A 14,945-nucleotide genomic window follows, 5' to 3' on the forward strand; every position below is an offset into this window, starting at 1 on the left:
GGCAGCTAATTTCAATGAAGATGTTATTTGTTGCAGAGAAGTGATTTGGGGAAGAGTGTAAGTATTCATTCGTGTTAAGTGTTTCAGATACTTAAATTTCAGAGAGCTGCAATAATTTTTAGCATGCAGATTGGGAAGCTCTGTCTTGATCAGGGATAGCATAGATACGAAGTGTATTAAACCTATTGCATTGCCATGCACACGAGAGGGAATGTAAAGCTCAGGAAGAAAAGAAGCAGGGAAACTTTTCCTGATGAGGATGAAAACAGCCAAGTCCATGACATCTATGAGCAAAAGCCTTATAATTCACTGACAGGACAAGGAGACCCTGTTTAATCCACTATGCAAGTGGTATCCACTAAAAAACAAATGCCTCAACAAGCCAGGAACAGGTTGATTTTAATATCTACTACCTAAAAGGAGTCTAGAGCTCTCAGTGATTTCTAAAATGCTGCTGTTTTCATTGCATGTTTATAGGTTGGTGCTGGGATGTAATTTGGATGTAAATGTTGTCACGTGACAAGACGAGTAAAAATTTTCAGTGACCCACAGAAACAGAAGAGTACTCCTTTTCTGTAGGAGTGTATTAAAAACTGAACGCATTCTATGGGAAGCGATATACATCTCCTTTTTTGTACTAAGTGAAGCACTACTGCCACACAACGTCCATTCAGAGGCAGGCAGAACATATCCAAACCTGAGCACAGGAGTCGTGTGCTGCCATAACCAGGGACAGCAAATCAGGTTTTTGATAGCAGAGATAATCATCGCAGTATTACAAGGGTTTTAACATACAAAAGATTTGCAAGTGCTTGAATTAGGGTAGAAAGGGCAGTAGAAAAGATGTGGACAAATGTATGGACTGTGAATAAAAATAATACAACTAGAGAACAACTTCTACACATTTATGTATCCTGCAAGTTTCCAAATTGTGAGGAAGTTTTCATATTCAGATGTTCAAGTATCTTATGTGCACCTATACATGTAACAACATACAGTTTAAAACACAAGTGAAAACAGACCTCTTTCCTGTAAAATTAAATGAAATACATAATAAATTAATTTAATACTTTTTACACAATATATATATATTATACACAATATATATATTGTATATATATATTATACACAATATATATATTGTATATATTGTATATATATATATATAGGAAGGGTAACAATTAAACCTAGTGGGGGAGTGACGCTTGCTAATTAAAAAAGGTTTATCTTGGATTTAAGCTGCATTTTCTGCAGATAACCTACTGGACCAAAGTAAATGTATTAAAATGTAGAAACTAAGCTTGCATGCAAAATGGAAGATTAAAAAAACTTTCTCAAAATTTGGAACCAAAAGTTCCAGTAGCTGGAGAAGTGTTCTTTAGTTCTATTGTCATTTGACATACAATTTCATTATTTTTGGATGAATATTAATGAAAATAATTCAAAATTTTGAGTATTTTGCATTAGAACACTGATATTTACAAACTTCATTCATACCATTAGTGATACGCAGTGTGATTGTGTGATCAAAGAGAAATGATTAACACCTAATTTGCAACAGCAGGAACTCACTGAGATTTGTGCACAATTTCTAGATAGAAATTATTTACTTAATACAAAGTAAGTAATAAACTTAATAATGCATATTGCTTATGGATGCTATATAGATGGTTGAGATGGAATCTGTTAATTGTTGACTTCTGCATTATTCACTTGGCTGCAATGACACTGGTGATGGATTGAACTTCTTTTACTTACGATGACAGAATACAGTTAGAGTCATCAGGATAATCCACACAGAGCAAGAACAGTACAGGCCTGTGAAGAGATTGTTTTATTTGCATCTTTCAGACAGAACACCAAGGAAAACAAACGAAGAAAGGAAACAAACTCCAAAATATTATCATGTCTAAAGCTTCCCTTCAATGATACTCTGAATAACTAGAGCTGTGAATACTGCTGTTAATAATTAGTAATTCTGCAGACATTTAACACTTTTTCAACTATTGCTTAGATTTTTGGTTCAAATACACATTCACTATGAATTGATACATGAGGACATCTTCTGTGTCTAATACTGGGTAAGTATAATGTTTCTCTTAATTATGCAATTCTGCAATAAGATGCAGTGTTTTGCTTAATTCATTGCTGGAAAATGTTAAGTCTGTTGTACTTAGACACTTGTACTTAAGTCTAGCACTTAGACATTTGAAGCTAAGCAATAATTTAATATAGATAATTTGCTCCTGCAGATACACTGTATTTATGAAGGATTTTCACTTACTTGTAATTGTCAGTGCAGGTGACATCATAGCCAAGGGCTTTCAGTCGGTCTTCTAATATCTTTACAGTATTTTTTCCACAGGAATCTCTGTGAGAAAAGATTGTAATATTATTGCATGTCTCTCATCATGCAATTTCTTTTCACTGGACTTGATGGAATTAGTAATATAAATCCCCATTACTTTGTCTCTTCTACGCTCCTTAACATACATAGAAAACTGATGCACATTGCTATTTATAATGCTTCATTTGCTTATAGTTGTTTAACATTTTATATTCAGTTTGCAGAGACTGGAGATTGGTTTCAGCTTCTACAGCATTTGCAGATTCCATTAACCAACACTCCTATGTTTCTGAGATTTCACTACAGAAACAAGAAAAAAAATAATAAAAAATAATAAAGACTTTAATTTTTAATATTCTTTGTCAGGTGTTTAGCTGGTGATGGAGTCGATGCTGTCTTTACAGAATAAGCTGGTTATAACAAATTTGAATTATTCTTGTTGTTAGAAGCTTGTCCTCTTTCTTGAATACAAAGCAATACTAAAACAGGAGACAGAAAAAAAAAAAAAAAAAACACAAAACAACCCACAAACAGGAATAATCCTAAATGCTGCTTCTATATCTAGCATCATTTTTTTTTTTTTAATTTGGTCAAATTAGCAAAGAAAGCTTGGCATAGTATAGAACCTACTGAGACCTCTAAAAAGTGAACCAATGTCAAGTAGTAAGGTTTGTCACTTACCCATTGGTCAGTAAATACTCATTACTAAAGAAATCATAGGTTGATCAACAAAATCACTGTGAAAAGCAAAACTGCATGTGCTATGTCATCACTTAAGGTTTGAGATCCACACATACATATCTCAAACTAACTGAGTGGACTCCAGAACTAATATGACAATTTATTTTTATTTTCTCTAATTCTCCTATTTATACAGTCTTTGTGAATGTCGGATTGTTCATTCTGTGTTAGTGAGATCATCTAAAATATTTTTAGTTTAATTGCTATGCAATTGTAATGAAAGAGAAAACTAGGGTAAAATTTTAAAGACTGGTTGAAAAAGGAGAAGTGAGTTGTTTTTAGATGATACAACTTACCTATCTGGTCCTTGAATATCATCCACAACCCAGATGACAATTTTTGAGATCTTATCTTTCTGGAGATTAGGTATTTCATAATCTGCAAAAAATCTGATTCAAAAAAAAAACAAATTATTAGAACTATATGGAACAGGAAAAAAAAAAAATCCCTTTGCAGTCAAATCTCTTTTGCAGTCAAGCCCCTGATCCTGCTGTAGCATATGAGCTTCCTTGATTTTACATTTATATCTTCTGATTACAACCAGACTCAACACAGAGTTGAAAAAATCTGATTCACATTCTGAATGTCCAAAAAGTCAAACACTTAATCAGAGGTTTTGTTTTTATATTCTTATTCTTAGAGGGTCTCGGCTGATTAAAGTTGTAACTTAAAGGAGAACCAGAGTGAACTGAACTTTAAAGTGCAAAACCAAACAAAAAAGCATTTGATATTTAGTCAGGAAAGATCATTCTTGTAGTTAATGCTCTTAGAGACAACACAATTCTGTTTAAAATAAAATATAACAACAGCCACGAGACAAATATATTTTTAGATATGAAATCACAGAAAAAAATAACGAGGTATTTGGTCTAGGAATACATAACACTGTAAGGGAGAAACTTCTAGATATGTCTGTCCCTGGCAGGAAGAATCTTCCACTTTATTGCCTTATGTAAATTTACTTTCCTAGGTAGTTGTATAACAATTAAAACAGGATAATAAAATGACAACTAAATCTTCTGACATCAAATGGGAGATGCCAAGTCCAGTGGATTATTTTAATGTCTGTAACTGATTTTCTTGTGAGTTGCAGGTATTTTAAAGACACAGATTTCTAACCCTTCCAGCAAGGATGTATTTTAATGTTTGCTGACCCTTTCATTGTTTTCTTTCCTTCCTCTCACGGAGCTTGTAAGGGCTGTGTTTTCATTGCACATTTGGTGCGAGGCTGAGCCTAGGTGTGTGCCTTTTTTTGCCTACCATTTTAGCATGTTAATTTAAACTTTCAGAGAAGTGGGAGGTGGTTACCAACAGTTGCCAACTTTGGTCACATCTGTGTATGGCTTTGGCTAACCAGAGGTCAGTAGCACCAACAGGAGGTTTGCCCGTCCAAGGTATTCAAGCCTGTCTAAAATACAGAGGGAAAATGTCTCTCTCCCCCCCCCCCAAAAAACAAAACAAAACAAAACAAACTTTACAGTTATTTTTTAACTCTTTTGCTCGTTCATGCATATGTGATTGACAGCCAAAAATGCATCTAATGAAGTGAGAAACACATCTTAATTTAAAATGGTTACAGGTGACTTAATGGTGACCTAAAATGATTTAAGAAATGATTTAAGTGTACAAACTAATACAGCATGAACTATTGAAGTTCCTTTGAAATAACTGATGGAAAATAGCCCAGAGTGATATTTAGCAAGACAGGCAGATTTATTTTTATTTTTTTTTTCGAATTACCACCTGCTATTAGTTATTCAACTTTAAGCCTCTTTCAAAAAACACATCTTAAAGAAATTCAGTCATAAATGGTCTGGATAATACATAGCGAAGAACACAGATGGAGTAACTGGCTGTTTGTTATTTTTTTTCTTGGCAGGCTGTGTTCCAGAGGTGGAGATTTCACTGGCCAGAATACCACCAGGTAGGTAACTCAGGGAAATGATGGGAAGAATTAATGCACGTGTAAGAGATTTCTGAAATAGGGTCAGCATCTATAATGGAATCTGGGCATTGGCCTGCTGCCAACTAATATCATCTGCAGAAGATTCAGTTCTGGCTGACCACTTGACCAACTCTAGGGAACCATACAAGTCTTCTTGATTAGCTGAAAGCTGTGTACAGAGGTGGAGCCTTTGGGGGAATGGGATAAGTACACAGTAGGTGTTCTGGAACAGGTGGTAGCTTTAAGAACTTCTTGTTTCCTCCTACCTGGAAATAAAATTAACTTTGCAATGATTATCAGTCTTCAGGGACATGGTGGAGTCACCATCCCTGGAGGTATTTAAGGAAAGGTTGGACATGTTTCTTAGGGACATGGTTTAGTGAGTGCCATTAGTGGTATGGGGATGGTTGGACCAGATGATCTTGAATGTCTCTTCCAGCCTTAGTGATTCTATGATTCACTTAGTAAACAGGAGTAGGATATGTTCTGTGCTTTAAGATATTTTTTTTTGATCAGCCTTGAACAGGATGTCTGCTGAGGTAAGGAAGGATCTATATTTCACCAAAGACAGGCAGCCATTACAGCCACATACTCAGTTAAAGTTCTTAGGGACTTATTTACAATAGATCTCAAATACAAGCTTAGATGAACTTCTGCATAGTGAAAAACTTGCAAATCAGGTAAAATACATCAATTCTTAATATAAGCAGGGAATAAGAAGAGGGAGTTAATGCTTTCCATTATCCTTCTTATTTTTTCTTATTTCAATGATAAGGAATCTCAAACTACTTTATCTCTGTCACAGAGAAACAGCAGGACCAAGCACTTTCCCTATAGAACTTACCCAGTTTGCTCCTAGACCTGGCAATGGCTACACTCCCTATAACAATGTCCTCTCCTAGAAGATATCCCTGATTAAAAAATTTGTAATGCTCATTTTTCTGAAGACACGCAGATGCTATAATTTTGCTGCAGTATGTTGCTTGACTTGAATGAATGTGGCTTTCAAAGAGACTTTATCCTACTTGCCATAGCAGCTTCTAAAATGCAAGAGGATTGCTTTCATCCATTTCATGTTGATTCCTACAGCTGGGGATAATTAACAGGTGTCCCCACAACTTAACAGACTTCCAATCCTTGTGGCAGAAGACCCAGACAACTGGGTCAACGAAGGTTGACCTTTCTTTGCATGCATCAGACCTTGAATACATTATTTTGGGTTCACACACAGTTTTCTTACCCTTTGACTGGATAAGCTCCTCCTTCTGCAGAACCATTCAACAAGACATGTATCACCCCAGAACTGTGCTGTGCATACTGCAATACAAAATATTTTTTTTTCACAACTCAGCTTACTGATTTGCTATATGACTTGGTATTGTCTTGCAAGCAAATGATGACCAAGGAGAGCATTTTACCAAGGAGAATACAAGAATTGTGAATATAATATCAAACTAGCATCCTAGGCTGCTCACTTCAGTAGAGAAGACAAGAACTAAACAGCCAATGCCTTAATTCAATGTATCTTCTCAAACTATTTTTTTCAAACCTATAGACAGCTTCTTCAGTATAAGAATAAAGCATTTTGGCACTCCTTGTTGGGCTTGATCTATGAATAAAGGGTTTTCCTCAAAGCTGTCAAATGCCACTTCAGACCTGTATTCTTTAGATATTTAGCATGCTTATTGTGCTTAGTATATGCTTAATATACATTAAGACAGCTGACAGTGAATGTGAACACATTAGCTAGGTAAGATGAAAGAGTTGGATTCCTCTTGCTAAATTATACCCAGCCTAGAAAGGATTATTTATACCAGAGGGAAAAATCTACCCCTATTATAACTTTAAATCTTTTTTTTTGATCCAGCAATGTTTCTTGAACTTCCCAGAACATACTCACTAATGCACAAAGTGAGCATTAATGCACTATTTACAGTGATTGAAGCCATCCTCCAGAAAGAATCCACTGCATTGTTTTCACATTCTTCCATGGTAGGGCAAGATTCATAGTCCAGTCCTGTAGGAAGGCACGTGATATGTACTGTTAAAGAGATGATAATGGCCATAAAAAGTGACCTTAGAAAGCAACTACTAATAGTCCTGCATTACTCACTGAACATACAAGATGGTCTGACATAACACAGGAAACTGACAACAGTATTTTTTCTAGCATTTTCCATCCTCTGCAGTTTACACAAACTATGACTCAATAATTTGGTTAAAGCAACTAATCCATACCTAGGATGCAATGAGCTCCACCAAAGGACCAACGTTTATCTCCTGTGCAGCACTGCTTAGATTTCTTTGTGTTAAATATTCAAACCAAATAGGCAAGAATGAGACAGTGAAGCTACCCTGATTTTTCGTGGGGTAAAATTGCCTCCTCCAAAACACAGCAGTCAGTCTCCATTATGGTTACATGGAAAGACGTTTAATATAATATTAATTGTCTTACCAGTGCTGTTGGCCTGCCCACACCAGATTAGAAAATCTGCAACGAAGCCAAAGAGAGCATCACTCAGAGACATGTAGCGACGAGCTCCGCTGGTAAAGCTCTTGACTAGCAGCTGATTATTTTCCCAGAAGAGAGACTAAATAACAAAGGAATACAAAATGCAGAAGAAATGAACCATCACTTGGGTGTGGAAACAATGAGATTATGGGGTGCTGAAAACATTTTAAAACATATTTTGGCATTTCTTTCAAAATCAAGCTACTAATTGGAAATGTTAGCTATCTCTTTACAGGAATGAAGTTTGTTTTTACAGTGGTGTAAGTTCTGATCATTAGAGGCTTGAGGGATATTTTCACCATGCTGAGAATGGAAATAGACCCATATTAAATATAATTAGGCCCAGCTTTGCCCTCCTCGGCAGACATTTAGGAAAATGAAGAAAAGGAGGAAACATTCATAATCCAGATATATCTTAGAGAATTCTCTCATACTACTATGCTGAATTATGATCTGAAGAAAAATCAATGTCTAGCTGTTATTCTTGTGTTTGCAAAATGAGCTCATGAATGAAGTTATGTTGACAGGAACATTTGTTAGGTTAGCTTGTATCACTTAGAGATAAGGAATAATTGTGTGCACAGAAAAACTGCTTTGAAATACAATCTTTTAGAGGAGGCTAAAGCACACATTTAGATGGGATATGATGGCACTGTATCTCAATTCTAGTTATGCTAGCTTTAATATGTTCAACATGTCAAAGTTGAACATTCAGTGCCCTGAGACCTGGTGTGGGAGGACTGGGAGGAGAAGGAAGCAGCCAGCAGAGCTCCTAGCTTGAGGAAAAGTAGCTGTGCAAGTTCAGGGACTGAGACAGAGCTCCTGGCATGGCAGGAAAAACAGGGGACCTTTGTAGCATGAGAAGAAAGTAACACCAGTAAGAAAGGCACACAAATGCCAAGTTTTCACTGCAAAAGGAGTGAGGATGAAGAAATGGTAACATGCATACAGAACCAACGTGCACCAATGTGGAGCTGCTGGTACAGGGGCAGGAAGAGACAAAAACCATCCAGAACACCTGAGGACAGAACTGACACGGGAACAGGGTCTTCTGCACAAAGGCATGGAGTTGTAAAGCAGTACAGAAGGTTACAAAGATTACTGCATGAGCTACTGCACAAAATAAATGAAGAGATACACATTGAAAAGTGCCATCCAGCTTGAGCTTAGTTTGTAAAGTGCAGATGGGCCAAAATGATGAATCCTTATTCAGCCACAGAATGACTCTTGGTCCATTTTGAGCTACTATGTGATAGAAGATCTGCTGGATGTCACAGAACTGTTAACATTAATAATCATTACCTTGTTAGCTGGAATTGTGTGAAATGCCAGTTTGATAAATAATTCATAGTCCTTAGGTAGAATGTTGCAAGGATCCTTGTTAATAAAAGCATTTCTGAAAGCTTCCCATAACTCCGAGCAATTCTTCTCCCTGCAATCATTGAAACAAACAAATAGCAGAACTGTTTTTTATTTTTTTTTTTCAAAGCAGAGCAAGAAACTCATTTGTTGACAATCTCTTTCAATTCAGTCCCCAAATGAAAAACCTCACAAGGCTAAGACAGAAAATTCACAACTCAGGAAGAGCCTATATCTCTTTTCTTTTCCCTGTTTCTTACAGCAGCACCTATCCAAAGAGATTAGGAAGAAGTGAAATGCAATGAAAATACTATGATTTACAGTGTGGGATTAGAATTATATGCAATTCGTAAAAACTTTTATAAGGTATTCATAGTGAGGTCTGATATCCAGCACTGTAGAAATGCAGAGTTCTTAGAAATTTGGGGGATTTGAAAAGCCATTTCAATTAATACATAGCTGAACATGCAGAGCTATTGGAATGTAAATTTACTCTTAAAATGTCAGATTTGAGGCAGAAGGAAATACCAAAAAGTTTTGATGGCAGAATAATGGTTTTGATGAAGAAATGCCTTCCGTGTATGCAGGCCCTTGGATTATGGAGCTGTAACTTGCTGGAGTGAGTACAGTGGTTGTATGGGACAAGTACTGTCACTGTGTAGTAGCTGCAAGAATACTGTAAGGATTCAACATTTAAACTGCTCATCAAGACGTGGTGTGAAATGAGATGCTAGGTTGTGCACTTAGTTCTCTTCTGCCGCTTCTGCCTTGGGGACAGTCATCTGCAGAAGGACAGGACTGGTCATCGAGGGATGGAAGTGTCCTAAATCTCTGGATTGGCAGGAGCTCATCTGCGAAAGCTCTGAGCCTGCCTGGAGGAATTAAAAAGTGAACTGCTACTTTCATCACTTTCCCACAGTGCCTTCCCCACTTACACTGTGACAACATCTACGCTGGGAACACTATGCAGAACAGAATAATGTGTTTTATTTGCATAAAGCATTCCTTGTGTGAGTGGTTGTAATTACAAAGCCGTAGCTTGAACAGGTTATAGTAGTCCCTGTAAGTAAACTAAACCTTGCAATTAGCATTTTGTGCATTGAATGTCATGCATACACAGCAGGCTTTCTGCTGGCACTTCTCCTCATGAGATTCTTTAAGCAGCTGTTTTGCGATGCTGCATGTCCCAGATCATTTAATGCTACAGGACCCCTAATGATGAGCTAAACAGCTCCCATGCAGGAAAGAAACCGCTGAACTTCTCACAGTAATCTCTGCTCATGCTTCTGACACCTAGTTAAAAAATAGCTTTCCAACACCTGTTTAAAAAACAATTTATCTTAAGCAAATACGGGTTCTTGATCTGATAATATTCAGTGGTGCAATATGACCCTTGATCAGCGGTTCCAATATTTAAATAGTCTTACCTGATAACAAGATTTGCACACTATTTCTAATTTCAAGCTCTTTAAATTCTCAAACTTTAAGCTCTCAAACTTTAGCTTCTGACACCTGTATATATTTATGTCTTGTTCTGCTAAAGAGCTGTTTACTGTAAGCACACTCTTCATGTTAGTACTTGTAAATTATCATCAGCTGAAATCTTTGTTGACAGTTGAAACCAGCAGTAATTTTCTGGCTAATTCACTAGCATTTTTTTCCTCATATCATCTCATCTCAGGTTTGAACAGCTAGTAAATCAAAAGGATTATTTCTTAGCTTGCAAAATACTTCTTAAACTACTGAGTGGGAAAGGACTGTAGTTCAGGACAATTCCTTCCAATCTTAATAGACACTAGTAAGTTGTATTAGATTTATTTCATAGTAGTCAGTTATTTTCCCCCCAAAACTGCCATTATATACTACCTGTAAAAAATATAGAAGAAATGCACTATAGGAACAGTTGTGTTTGTGTAATACAGCATAGTCCTATTAAAAAACTTAAAATATGATTTTCATTCAAATCCCTCACTTTTGTAAAACACCTCTTTTGCAACTTAGTATGTTCTGTTTTAATGTAAGGTTTTCCTTATGTTTATATAAACATTTTTAGGTTTTAATGTTATTGCAGTGTAAAGAGGTGTTTTGCCAGCTTCTTTTTTTGTTAGTAAAGTTTTTTATTTTATTTTATTTTATTTGCTCATAAATTCAAAAGCAAAAACTATCCAGGTGGCTATGCCTCTCTAAAAGCTAGCCTGGGAGCAATTAAGAAACAGACAGTGAACAGAAAGGATAATAAATAATTAGAGTATCTGTATTGCACCTGTGCTATATGAAATTTCAATATTGTTTAGATTACAGTATTTGCTTATAGACCTAAGGGAAAGAGAGTAAAAACACATAATATGAAATTAATTGTGCAGCTGTTCTTTTTATAAAGCCAATCTGGACCTTAACTCAGGAAAGCAGTGCTAAGGTCCTGCCTTGCTTTATGCTGTTCTAAGTAAGAATATTTCGATGAATGTGTTCAGACTCCTCAACTTTACAATTTACAATAACTATCCTTTAGGTTGCTCATTTTAGAGTATTCTGTATTATTAGTTATGCCTTTCTTCTGATAAAAATGAAACGACATCTATTAACTGTAATGGGAACTTTACCTATCTAGAGTATACTGCAAGATAAGACTTTAGATATGTAAACAACTGTTAACTGACTTAAGTTTTTGTAGTTTATATTATATTCTAGGTGTGTAGAGATGTACAGTTAAAGTTTACTGGCACCTTCTGCTCTGACGTGTTTATATATTTGCCAAGCTTGAGTTGTTTAGATGAACTTTTAGTACTGTGTTATTTGCATTAGGATGATGGATTCTTTCATGCAGAACTTTGAGCAAAAGGGTTCTGATAGGGTAAGAATGTTATTAGGAGGAAACGTGTCATTTTGCCTTCATTAAAGGTCATAAACCTGTTCTCATGACAAGTCTACATCTTCCGGTTTTGCAGGAGGAACTGAAAATGGGAGGTTGGGGGAAGGTGGTGGCATTTGCTACTATTATGCAACATAATCTAACTTTATATAAGACTACAAATTAACACTGCAGAGACCCAGCCATTCCCCTTCTCCAAATACCTTCAAACTATCAGAAAAAATTTCGGTGACAGAAAAAAGGACTGACCCCAGTGAGACCGCTCTTAGACTTCTCCTTTTTACCAAAGCCAAAACAATGTAAAGAAGAATTAAAAAGTGGTCATTTTAGCATAGTGTGTTACCTCCAATTCTGTGCAGTTGATGAAAAATATGACTATGACAAGATGATGAACAGGTAATAACACTTCACCAGTTGATTTCTACTTGATTTCTCAAGTGGATAAACTAAACAGTTTCTTTCAGTAGCACACGACAGCTATGAAGTGTGGTCCTTTCCCTCTTACTTGACCTGACCTACAACACGTGCAAAGTGAAGCTGGTATTCCCAGGAGTATTCCCAGATTTGGTGTTTCAGAAGTAACATCCCCACAGTTTCTGTGCAGCACCTTCCTCACAGAACACTGTATTATTAGGGTAAAAATGCGCAATATGAAGTTGAAACATTAAAAATCTTGCCTTATTTACACCGCTTGTTATTACAACATCTATCAAAGTTCAATTTTTGTTTCTAGAAAGCTACATGAATGTTGGCTTCAATACTTTCATGGCTAGGAATGAAACATCAGACTTTTGATTACTGATCGTTTCATACAGAACATAAAAACTAATCCAGAGACATGCCAAAACTTACCCAACAGCAGGATTCACAATTCTGATATAGTCATAACACCTTCCAATGAAAATACTTTCCAAGTTCTGTGTTGTACCTTCACCTTTCCATTTCCTTCCTCGCACTTCTGAAAAGCTGTTCATAAACAGAATAGAGACTAGTAAGAGAGACAAAAAAAGGCTCTTCATCGTGAATTCTTGACAACCCAAGTTCTTACAAAAAATAAATTAAAAAAATAAAAAGGAGAGTTAAATGATACAAATTCAGTGGAAACCAGGAGGCTTGACATTTAATGTCTTCAGTAGCAGCTGTAGTTCTCTATACAAATGACAAAGTTGGGCAGAAATCTGAACCTTGTCAGAGAATGTAATTGCACTGTTTCCTGGAATGAATGCAGCAACGGGATACATCACTTCCTTATATCTAAATGTTCTCTACTTCAGAAAAAAAACAACTTTTAGGGTTATGATGTTGCCACCTGGTGGTAACTGGGGAGAATTAAATTATACTTCTGAATTCAGGATACATTTATTACATTTTGTATTTACAATGCCTTAGGTTTGCTTTATTGCCATGCTTCAGCTTCCTAAAACACCACAAGTGCTTGCAATTTCATTTATTTCTAAGAAAGGTCTACACTTTTTTTGCATAGATTTCTGTAAAGGCAGAAAATAAATGTTGAAATATGTATCAAGAACAAAGAAATTGAAATACCTAGGTGCTGATCTCCTAAGAACCCAAATTCCAATGTGATCTTGTGTCACACACATGGGTAACATTAGTCACCTCTTTTTCTCCTTCTGCCCAGGGTACTTACAGCAAATTTTTTGATGTGATAATAGTTGTTTTTGAGTCTTCTTTGCGAAGAAAAATGTCTTGCAGGAACAAATATGACAGCCAGGAAGGATTAAGACACTTCCTGTGCCCTGAAGAAATATCTTCAACTTCCGTTTACTTTTATTCTGCCTCCCATTTCTTCTTGCACGAGTACTTTGTTAGAACATCAAGTGGTGTACATGAAAGCACTTTCCATTGTAAATATCCTGTGGTATACACTGCTGTAAATAGAGCCAAATACTTTTTCCTCTCTTTAAAACAATTATTATTATTATTTTTAACTTGAGAGCAATTTTTGTTTTGCAGATTCACGTTTCTGAGAAACGTACCCGTTCTTTTTCTGTTGAGCAGTCTCCATGCCTCAGTGAATACACACACCTTTATTATTTCTGTACTTATTTATATAGTGCTATAGATATATGCTAGTTAAATGTTGATGCACCAGTTCTCACTTAATGTATATTGCTGAAGGCAAAATCTTTCTAATCGTTGAGTAAACTGCTGATGATGGATTTCTCCTGCAAATGTGATAGAGAGATAACAAGTTGGCTTGTTATCTGCAGGAGATTCTTTAGGAAAGCAAGACTTGCCCAGAAATAGATTTGCAATGTTGGGCTTACTATGGTGGAGACACACCAAATGCCGTACTTCACTCCGGTTACTTCTTCAGTGCTTTTCCTCCCTATTTCCCTTCATAACCTCTCTGAAACATGGCCATACTGATGGGGCATGTTAGTCAAATGGTTTAAAGTCTACTGCTTTGGATTCAGGATTAGAGAGAATCCATGGAAGTCAAGGAAATTTTTTTTTCTTTACCATTGATTTCACTGCAGACAAGTTTTGCCCAATAATTTCAGGAGAGGTACCAGAGGCATCACTGATGGGAACTTCTATATAGAAACAAGCCGAAATTCTCAGTAATTTTCCATTAAGACTAAAATTTCTGCTTAGAAATACACAGGTTGACTTGAAAAGATGGATACAGGGTTTTACAGTGGCTCTTCTGCAAGGACACACGAGGTTAGGGCTCAACAACTTCCCTAAGAAAACCTGGGGGCTGCTCAGTGGTGGTGTAAAAAAGAACGTGAACTGTCATAATGTGCCAGAGGGCATGGAAGTGGATTCAGTAATTGCTGGGATCCCCACCTCATCTCCTGCCAAGCTTCCTTTCTTCACTGGCCACTTGCAGGAATACAACATCCAGCCAGATGGACTTCTGATCTGCGTCAGCACAGCCATTTCTAATTTATGTTAGCTTTGATTTAAATACTTCATGTGATGGCTGATCTAACACACCTCCAGGGAAATTTTTCCCACAGTTAGATAGCCTTAAGAGTCATACCTTAGCTCTGGCCTGAACTTGTTTACCTTTAGCTTCCAGTCACTGGATCTCATGATGTCTTTTTCTATTATGTTAATGAAGAATCTAACCTCAGAAGTCGTCTCTCCATGTAAAGTCTTGTAGAAAATGACCAAGTCTCCCCTTAAGCTCGTCCATGAAAAA

At 36.4% G+C, this 14,945-nt stretch overlaps 1 protein-coding gene across 3 annotated transcripts in view; it reads right to left on the minus strand.

The window, feature by feature from the left end:
• Positions 1–13,041, minus strand: part of BST1 (bone marrow stromal cell antigen 1) — a 52,929-nt gene extending 39,888 nt beyond the window's left edge. For all 3 annotated transcript variants that reach the window (XM_082758531.1, XM_082758530.1, XM_082758532.1), the window contains exons 1-8: positions 12,626–13,041; positions 8,848–8,977; positions 7,489–7,624; positions 6,968–7,050; positions 6,274–6,350; positions 3,385–3,477; positions 2,285–2,371; positions 1,759–1,818 (exon numbers count right to left, since the gene is read on the minus strand). In XM_082758531.1, the coding sequence (XP_082614657.1) occupies positions 1,759–1,818; positions 2,285–2,371; positions 3,385–3,477; positions 6,274–6,350; positions 6,968–7,050; positions 7,489–7,624; positions 8,848–8,977; positions 12,626–12,792 (833 nt within the window). In that variant the 5' untranslated portion in view covers positions 12,793–13,041. The remainder of the gene's footprint in view (positions 1–1,758; positions 1,819–2,284; positions 2,372–3,384; positions 3,478–6,273; positions 6,351–6,967; positions 7,051–7,488; positions 7,625–8,847; positions 8,978–12,625) is intronic.
• Positions 13,042–14,945: the final 1,904 nt, after the last annotated feature.

This window comes from Aythya marila, assembly GCF_965140915.1.
Source record: "Aythya marila genome assembly, chromosome: 4".
NCBI classification, from domain to species: Eukaryota; Metazoa; Chordata; class Aves; order Anseriformes; family Anatidae; genus Aythya; species Aythya marila.